Genomic DNA, 11078 nt, shown 5'->3' with positions numbered 1-11078 from the left:
TTTATACTTCTTTGTTTGATTTGAAAACTATAACGTTGATTTGTTCATTAGTTCTTGATAGATTGCTTTTATCGTTAATAGATTTAGTTATTTTTGCTTGATGGATTTGCAATTTTTTATTACTAACTAGACAAAGTGGTGTATTCGTAAATTCAGTTAAATAAAAAAAATAGATAATTTACTTAAACGTAAACAAGAATAAATTATACTAGAACCGTTTTTTTTATTTTATGTTATTAAAATATAAAAGAACCTGAGGCAATTTAATTAATGCCATTAATATTACAAAATTTTTTATTTTAAAAATATTTTTTTGTATCTTGAAGCCAAAAACCCAAGTGAGTGTTAAAATACTTAATTATAGTCATTAAAACTCGAAGTAAATATCATTAAAAAAAAAAATAAATAATATGTATTAATGTTTATAAAAAAATAATAGTACTTTTATTTACAGTTAATATTAATATTTTATAAGAAACTTGAATTGTTTGTAAAAGTTAAAAAATCTAATTATTATTAAAAAAAAAATATTGGTAATAATAATATAATACAAGGATATGTCGAAAAAACAGTACGCGAATGTTTAATAAACATTTTAGTTAATATAGAATAATAATGAATACTTAGTTGATGGATATTATCTTTAACCATTTCTTTTTCCCTAAGTTCAAAGGCGTAAATTATTTATTAATTATTTTAGAATAATTAAATACCTAATATTGTTGTTATTTTTACTACAGAATATAGTTTTGAAGCATTAGATATTCCATACGGTAAGTACAAATACAATACTTAATATGGCAATATAGTTTTATAAATATAGATTTATATAAAACAAGCAAAGATATGCGTATCGTTCCATTTCTACTCTAAATATCATTATTTGGATACATTTTCTAGTTAAAAATGTTCAATTATACTTATTAAATTAATTCTGTAAGTGTTGTATTGCAATTAATCAGGCTGATATAGGAAACGATGGAGTGGTGCGCACCACTCAATTAGAATTTTTAACATCTTTTTTTTATTGTTTTAATGATACAATAAAACTATAAATAGTGATTATATTTAAAGTATCACTCCATAATTTAAGATTGATTTTTTTAATGATATTTTTTTTATTATTCATTCTTCAAAAGAAAATTTCGAAATAACAACAACAAACGATATAAGTAAGTATAGATCAATTAATTTATTTTACATTATTTTTTATGTTATTTACAATGTTTTTTTTATAATACTTATGGAACTATAAAGATTGCAAACGATCTATCTTATTCATTGATATGAATATGTATATATGTTGATATTTAAATCAAAGTCGTTGATTATTGTTGTTTGATTTTGAACAAATCTTGAGTACCCCTATATTATTATAAAAATAGTCGACATTTTAGAACACAGTTTTATGTGATATTTTTTTTTACTCGTAAAATATTTTTAAATTTAATAAATAGAACAACTCAATATCAAAATTAACTTCCTAAGATCAATACATGGAATTCGAATCAACGGTTTACTCAATAATACTTAGTGATTATTTTTTTGATAATTGATGAATAAATCATGTAAAATTTTAAAACAAGGATTATATTTTATATTATAATGATTAATCATTAATTATGAACAGCTGGTTTTAAACTTGAGTACTACGAGATATTCAGTGAGTACAAACTTATATTACAATAGAAATAAATAATGTTAATTTATTTTAGTTAACAGTTGGTATTCGTAGCAAAATGGACGTTGATCGTTTATGGTGTTGTCGTATCTAAATTTTGTAGTAGTGATTTTTTAAATAATTAAAATTCAAGTAATTATGTTGATGTGCTCTATTTCTAACGACGAAATTTACGATAGTGAAGATATTAAATGCAAAAAGTGTAAAATGTTTTTATCTATTCATGCACAGGTATTAGACAAGCCAATTTCAGAAAAATGAGTTCTTCAAACCAAGTAAAATGGTGTTGTGGAAATTGCAAAGATTTTATTTTGTTTAGTAGTTATGATATAATGGTGTTTGTTGAATCTGGTTTATAATCTATCTTAATATAAGAAAACAAATTACAGATACTAATAAGGTTTTAGTATATGAATTTTAAGAAAGTAATTAAGTAGTTAAATATTAAAAAACTGTATTAAAACTTCAACAAAACAAATGTTCATGCTTTTTTCAATAAATAACTTTTTACCACCTCTTGAAGAAACTACATTACATGAATATTCAAATGGATCAAACTGTTACTATCTAAAATTCAGTATTGTCAATAGAATAAAATATTTAGGATTGGCATTCGATTGTAACCTTAAATGGTACGTTCATATAAATAGTTTGATAGTAATATTGCAATTTTGAATAATTAAATTTCATAAATCAAAATATATTATGCAATACTACATGGTAATTTGGGGCGGTACCTCTAAAAATGTTTTAGATCCATTGAGGGTTCTTGATTACTTTGACATTATAGATGTGATTTAGTAGACATTTATTTCTTAACTTGACTTCCCTTGAGTTACATTGTATATCTCTTTACTGCTTATTGGATCGATATTTGAATCTATCCCCTTCAAACTATCTTGCACTATTATCTCTTAGTGCCATAGTAAATGATGATGGGGAGATTTTCCAGTATTTGAACGTCACACACCAGATTCTAAGAGAAAAAATAAAATAAAGAAATAAAATTAATTTTGTCAAATAATTATTAGAATGTCAAACAGGATAATAAATTTTAGTTATATGTAAAAAACAATAAATATGTAATATATACCTATAAAAACAAATTCATAAGCATTTAGCAGTATTTATAGTCAAATAACATAACATATACAAACGACCTTAATTAATAATATAATGATATAATTCGTTAAATAATACAACAAATTAACTGTTGAAATAAACAAGAAACCATATATATAATGTATGTAAGATTCCACACACTAAAGTTAAGTAGTCACTCATTTCTTTGTATTAAATGCTTATCACACATATTTTTTTCAAATGTAGTGGTAATATAAGTCTTTACATACATGTAAAATGTATAAGTCAGTTAGTCGAGTTATACGGCCCGTTCTCAGTATACGTTCTATGATTTAATATTATAGTACATTTTATATTACAAACATATTTTATTCTTATTAACCTTTTTCCATAAATGACTATGCTTAACTAACTTTTTTCATAACGTAAAATATAATCATTAGATTAAACTATTCAAGTATAACAGCGTTATTCAAACGTGAAAATGTATCAACAACCCTGTTTAAATCTATTTTAGAGACGTAGAATGCTTTTAATATCAATTATTATCAATAGGTCAATTAACCTTTCATCATTTATCACCCATGGTTAATCTTAAATAATTGTTAACTCTTTTAAGAAATCAAGAAAATGTCTCATTTGTAGTTGTTGCTACTAGCAAAAAAATTGAGATTGAGATTATTTTTAATTTATTAAAATACGTATTATGCACTTTATTAAATATTCGTAAAATACTATAAAGATCCCTGTTTTCAAAGATTTCTTTAATACATTATGTTTTAGTACTTAAAAAATATGAGGATAAAAGATTATTGTCAATTTTGAAATACAAATAGAGATCAAAAAAGTGTATTGAAAAAATTTAATTTGGATTAAAAAATGCTATTATTTTCTTATGAGTCACACTATTTTAACTAAGGATAATTGATAATTGAAAGTTTAAACACTCCCGCGCTTCAATATATATATATATATATACAAATCGGGTTGAATTATTAGATTGAGTTATTGTTTTGTATAATAAATATTTCTAATAAATAAAATATTTAATTATTATTTACGTTTAACGCTTGACAAAGACGTTTATCTCAAGAACTTGGTATAAATTATATGTTGGAGAGACTTAAATTAATGTATTGGTGAGCCCATAACTTAGTAGTTACTTTGAAAAATATTACTACTAAACAACAAAATACTAACACTATACAAAAAAATAAAATATATTTAAAGATGAAAGAATACATTTTTTTTTTTGTGCTTACAGGAAAATCTTTAATTTTAGACGATACTTTTTGTAAGTATTTTTATGATTGCATACTTTATAAAAAAATTTATTACACAAAGAACTTTTTCGTTAATTTTACTTATTTGTTAGAGAAAAAACGGTATTATTTACAAAGAAAGTTGATTCTTAAAATATTAGTTCATCTTATTCATTAAGTTTAAGAATCGGTATAATAAATGTACATCTGCCTCAGCTTTCCTTTGGACTTTGCAATTTATATCCTTATATGATTTGGACCATATCATAAAAAGACCTAGAAGCACGTTGGACGGTTGCTATAAATTTTCCTAGAACTTTTTCGCAATTGGGGAAATCGGTTGGACTACGTGATACAAATACAATCTTAAACTCCCTAAAGATAAGGTTAATGTTGCTGACGAACGTTTTAACTATCATCTAGAGTGAATCCCAGTACGTAAAATCGAATATTGTGTGTTTCGTGGTATCCAAGGGATGTTTACTGTACAGGAACGCCACGTTGGGGTGCGCTTAATCCGGTTCAGGTACTGCCTAAAATACCCGTGTCCTGTAAGTGCCTGGGTTACACGAAACTTTAGATATTTAGGAAGTCTTAAGTCGTTTCACCTATCTTCCCAAGTCCGGAAAGATCCTGGATGGTCGGGCCACGACTTCACCTATTGGACAGAGCAGCAAGGAGGATGTCATTCTCTGATTGTCGCATCTCAACCTCGAAATCAATCCTACCAGGTTCATCAAGCTTGCTTCGAAATCTTTTCCTTTCCATTACTAGGAGATATCCCGAACTAGTTTCTACTAAAATTATGCTGCCTCAGTCGAAACGGTTTCCCGCATCACTCTAAGAGTTCTCTAAGCTCAATTCTGTGTGTTCGTGTCAGAATTAGATCACCTGGCACTTGTTCATTCAAAAGTCCAATTTTTAATGTTATCACTTTATCAGAAATCCTAACCTAAACTAACCCAGTGAATAATTTGATCACAAACGTGACTACACAGTTTGAAGCAATTCTAATCAATGATTTCCATGTACTCTAGTATTTAGAATTGCTATATGTGTCTTTTGTATATTCATGGATTAGCGAGAGACAGCAGTATAAATCTCGATGCAATAATTAAAAATACATTGGGAATACTCAATTAATTAAATTTCTCTAGGTGTTATTTTACTGGTGCATTTTTTAATAATACTTGATGTAAACTATTAATCCACGTTATAATAATATTTGTGATAATAGCACTACTACAGTTAAATCTGACTGCCAGATCAAAATCTGGAAATTATGCCTCAACTTTATTTAGGTTATGATTATTTGAACTTCATTGTTAATGCTTTCAACGGACCACGTTAAATTATTCAATATTCAATGGTTTTACTAAATTATAAAAAGCATCAAATACTGAATTTGAAAGCAAACCAATGAAATAATTCAACAGTTCATAATTTTAACTAAATTTAGCATAATGCATTTCATTCGTAAATGTCTTAGTCCAATTTGCTAGTAAGCTGTTCCGTACATAGTTTTTTTGGATGCAGTAGATAGCTCTTGTAAACTCTTGTAAATTCGTTTGCTAAACATTTTTGTTCTGTTTACTTTTCAAAATCAATTATTTCTAACCTTCAACCTATCAAAATACCATTTTTTGATTTACCAAAAACTGTTACTTCACCCCTGACGATGTCCTCCTCAAGCTAAATTGTCTAAAAAATGTGTTTGCTGAAGATTTCCTCTATACAACAAACCACATTATTTTATATCCTTGTTGATCTCTTGATGAAAGTACTTTCCCTAAAATGTGGAAAATCGGTCATGTTACTTTCATTTAAAATCCAGGTAGTTCCTCTTTAGTCATCAATTATAGACCAGTTCAAATTCTAAGACATATTTCTAATCTTTTTGAGTCCTTAGTCTTAGACTCAATTCAGTCTTCGGTTAAACTGAATTTAGCCAACGAACAACTCGGTTTTCGTCCAGGAAGATTTACGGTATCTTATAACCTCTTCTTTTGTAAATACATACTTGATTTTTTACTGAGTGATCACAAGTTTAAGTCATCTTTACCGACTTAACTAAGGTGATTGATTCAATAAATCATAAGATTCTTATTTCTTTATTCGGTGCTTTTGAATTTGGCGATCCTATCCTTTCTTGGTTGAATTCATTTTTATCAAGTATATCAATATGGGTTTATGTAACTCAAAATCTGATATATTTCTATCTACTTCTGGTGTCCTCAAGTTGGTCATCTAGGCTAGTGACATGAAGATTTTCCTTAAGAATTTTACTGGTGGTGACTGTCTCAAACTCCAGGGTGATCATTACAATTTTTCTGCCTAAGCTGAAACTTTCGGTCCTACATTAAAAGTAAAATATTCCAATCAATGACATTCAATATAATTCATTCCTTATAACTAGCTCTTATACTTGAACAGCTCTAATTTGATTCCCTTTGATTCTAGCATTTGTGATCTTCACTTTACTTTTACTCCCTATCTTTGTTCTCGCGCCCAAATCGATATAATTACTTGCAAGGCTTTAAAAGTAATGTGTTTTGTTAAAAGAATATCTGGTAATTTTAAACTCACAATCTCTCTTAAACCCTGACTTATCCTAATCTGATTGAGATCAGATGATGCCAGTTTACAACTCAGACGGTTCAGCGTAAATTCCTATGTTATATGAACCACGTTTTGAATGTAAACAACGAACTCATGATTATACTCTACCATTATTTCTAAATTTTTTATCGTATTTTATTTCACTTGTTTTTATGTTCCGCACTTATAATAAGTATCATATTGTTATTTTTTTGTCAACTTTACACCATTACTGTAACTCGGGCTAAAGCATGTTTTATACTACAACTTGAATATCAAGATGAATAATAACACTAGTTCTATGTTTAAATAAACTTTTTTTTGTTACCAAACCTAATAGTTATTGTTTTAATTTATTTTATTTTTAAAATGAGATTTTTAAGTAATTTTCATTCAGTTATCTTATTTTTTATTTACATGTACGAAAAACTTAAAAATAAAATAATAAAAATGAATAATTTTTTTTTCTCATATATATTATTAATAAACTTTAATAACTATTGAAACAGAAAAAAACATAGAATTCTATTGATAAAGACCACCACTATGAAACTGCAAATTTCACGTTCAATATCTATCACTACCTATCTAATGCATTTTTGTAAATGAAATAACAATGGGAAAATTAATTTCACTTTTTTTAATATGTATTTATCAATTATATAAACCAGTGTTTTATTTTATTTTCAGCAATAAAAAAACTTTGGGGTGAAGCTCTTGATATGTCAACTGACACGTACATCATTAAATTTCATAACCAATTAATACACAATGTAAGTACTATTGTTTATATTATTAATAATTAAAACGTCTAATTTTTTATAAAAAAAAAACAAATGTGTGGTTTTCTATATATAACTTTTTTGAGCTTAAAACACAATTAGAAAAAAATGTCAACTAGTTCATTCTGAGTCTCCAATTCCTAAAAACAGAATTCTGGGCAAACCGTTTATGGTTGAAATCGAAATTATTATGAATTACCAGACTAATAAAATTATTATTCCGGACGAGTCAGAAATCTTCATAGAACCTTGTGCAGAAACTCTTGTAGAAGTTAAATCACACCATCGAGTAGTGGACAATATTCTAATAATAAACCAAGAAGTCATAAGTTCAGTCATGTATGCCGTTACAAAAATAAAAATTTAAAACGCCTTGGCATCATTTATCAGTCCAACAGAGAATAGAATTAACAATAAGGCGTCGGATCTAAAGAACTTATACATGATGAGTTTCGGGAGGCGTCAATACATGCAATATACAACGAATTTCAGGAAGAAAATCGTTTGAATGTTATGGGCTACGAGATACATTGTTAAATCTAAGTATATATAATATAATGTATAATATTGCTAATATAAGTATTAGCATGACCATGACACGTGTTTGGGAGTAAACATATTCTTATAGACCATAACACAAAATAGTAGATACATATTATTATGAATCTCGTTGTATTAAGATCATAATGCATTTCGGATATAATTATCTACTTCTCAACAACATAATAACACACATGGCAATAGTGCATTACGCATGCCGAGGTCGAGTGAAATGCATTATCAAAACAAATGGAAATCAAGGCTATGGACTACAATAACAAGAAGCTTTTCATATATAAGGGAGCCCAGAGACCAGCAACAGCAGATGTACCAGAGCCACGAAGACTTGAGCACCTTCACAACATTCAGCTACTTTTTGTATCAGTAACATGAACTTTATTTATACGTAATAAACACATTATTGTTCTTAACAGTAATTTTTATTTAAAATAACACCCTGAACTTGAATCTGATATTGGCACGCAACAGGACGCTGCAATAATAAATCAATTGGTGAAAGCATTGCGCATGGATCATTTAAACTCTGAGGAAAAAGAGTCATTGGAAACGATCTGTAATAAATATTCTGACGTATTCTTTTTAGAAGTCGACAAACTCGCAGCAACGACAGCAGTTTCCCACGAGATCAAGACGTCCGAGTTTGCCACACCAATATACGTGATGCCTTACCGTTACCACAGTGACATCGTCAGGAAATCGGGGAACAGATGGAAATCCTTGAAAAGGAAGGTGTAATTGCGCCCAGCGAGTCACTTTCGAACCCTCCGCTCTTAATCGTTCCGAAGAAACCCGATGTTAATGGAAACGTTAAGTGTGGTATAACCTTCCGTATCTCGTTGTCTGTGCAAAATTTAGTGTTGTACGTCCATAACATGTTATGTGATTTAATTAATAAAACGTAATAATGTATTCATTGTCGCAAAATCTAAAAATGTACAATCAAAATGTATTTAGCTATTTTGAGTACTTATAAAAAAAATTCTAATTAATACTGTTATTTTCTCCAACACCGTATTTACCTTGATTGGGGAAGTACGCAGCGATATATTATATTTTATATCATAATTTGGATTTAGTAACAACAAAAATTTATATAATAAATTATATTATTGTATAGATATTGATAAAACTTATTTAAAAATGTGCTTTACGCCATGTTCAAATAAAATATATCGAGGTACTTATATTAAAAAAAAAATTCTTTTAGACAAAACAACCATCATCTTATGAAGAGGGTATGGTATTTATTCAATCGTACTATAAGGCAGCAAGTATATATTATTTTTATCAGAACTATGAATTCGCATTTAAGGTGATCAACGATGGTAAATATAATGTTTTGAATTCGTGATTTGAGTTACCTTATTAAACTACTACAACTTTTTATTAGTATATTATTATTTTAATTCGTTGAATCTCCTATCGATTGGTAAATTGTTCACTTCAAATATTTTATGTATTTGTGTTAGAATTTGATTTATTATCATAAGCATATATATTTTTTTTTAACATAAATTTAATATTATTAAACACGAGACTTGTGTTTTCAGGTTTGAAATATATCGATTCAATAAAAAAATATTTAGTTTCTACAAATCAATATGACAAACAAAACAAACATGTACATGTGTGGCGTACACTATTAAAGACATTGAAATTAGATATAATGAAACATATAACGAGTATTTCTGTCCAAGATATAGAGAGAGCAGATCATGAATTATCAGAAGAAGAAAATAAATTTAATGTTCCAGAATATGGATCGTTTCCCAGTTCAGCAGTATTATTGTTTCGAAAATATTTTTTAGACATAGTCAGTATATTCAATTTATATAATATCTATAAATATTATTAAATAGCACTAATTATCATACTTCTTCTCTTTTTTAATATCTGAATAATAGTATTATATACTTATTTGGTATTATTTCAATAACCGATAACTAATGGTTTAAAAATATAGATGGAATAAAACTAAGTTAATCGGTTAATTATATAGCAAAAAAAAATCATACTTTTTTTTATTCTATTGACTGGGGTCTGGGAATGTCAAAAGCTTTTACCAAGTTTACAAAAAAGTTTATTAGAAGCATTTAATTGTATGTAATTTTATAATACATTAATTCTCTCCTTCTTCGACAATGAAAAAACATAATATATTTATATAAATGATATTTTTAACGTAATGTTTAAATTGAATTCTTGTATAATCCTTATGATAAACAATTAGCTGACTGTAAAATATTTTAAATTTTTTATTGGACTTAATTGATTAATCATAAACAACACTTTCTTAAGAAATAAAAAAAAATAACTATTAACTGTTATGTACGTAAATGTATGGTTATGTAGTAAACATTGAAATATACATTTTACAAACCATATTCATATATTATACCAATTATGATTATAATTTTTAAAAAAAATTAAAAGTTGAGTGCTTACGACACTAGGTTAAATTTTGGAGTTTAATTTTAACAATATTTAAACTTAAATTTGAAGTTATTTTTATTTGAACATTCCATTTTGGAAAAATTCAACCGTATGATCTTAAAATAAAATAAGGAATACTTCACATGCAATATTTTATTTTATTTAATAGTATGGAAAATAGTTATATTAGCTTTTTCCAACTCGACAAATATTAAAAACGATCGCTACTAATTATATAGTTTGATAACATATAATGTAAATAATTATATAGAGAAATTAAATGAATAGTAATGAATAGGTATAACATACTAAAAAGATAGGCATATCACATAAATATCTTTTTAAAAATTTTTAATTCGTTATGGATAGTAGAAAATAATTTTATGGAATTTTTTTTTTATTAACCTCGATTAATTAAAAAACCTGAAAGTCCTTAAAAATAGGTCATTAATTAGTTTGATCTAAAGTTTAATGCAGGCGCGGACTGGTAAAAAAGGACATTGGATACTACATAATTTAAAGGGCAAATTTAAAATATGAAAATATTTTATTTTGTTTTAATAAAATATTGATAATACAAAAAAAAAAAGCCTAAATAGGTATGTACCAAGTTACAATAAAAACAATCAAAAAAAAAATTGTACAATATTAGATTACAGTTGTATTGTAAAAAATTGA

At 26.7% G+C, this 11078-nt stretch overlaps 1 protein-coding gene across 1 annotated transcript; it reads left to right on the top strand.

Moving 5' to 3' along the window:
• Window positions 1-743: 743 nt before the first annotated feature.
• LOC112603038 lies at window positions 744-9822 on the top strand. The gene is made up of 7 exons (XM_025351440.1): window positions 744-773; window positions 1140-1172; window positions 1631-1663; window positions 4029-4058; window positions 7315-7397; window positions 9175-9292; window positions 9518-9822. Exons 5-7 carry the CDS (start codon window positions 7347-7349, stop codon window positions 9820-9822), a joined length of 474 nt encoding a protein of 157 aa, XP_025207225.1. The 5' UTR covers window positions 744-773; window positions 1140-1172; window positions 1631-1663; window positions 4029-4058; window positions 7315-7346.
• Window positions 9823-11078: the final 1256 nt, after the last annotated feature.

This window comes from Melanaphis sacchari, unplaced genomic scaffold (genome assembly GCF_002803265.2).
Source record: "Melanaphis sacchari strain LSU unplaced genomic scaffold, SCAv2.0 Contig943_pilon_pilon, whole genome shotgun sequence".
In the NCBI taxonomy this organism is placed as follows: domain Eukaryota; kingdom Metazoa; phylum Arthropoda; class Insecta; order Hemiptera; family Aphididae; genus Melanaphis; species Melanaphis sacchari.
This window is presented reverse-complemented; position numbering and strand designations above follow the sequence as displayed.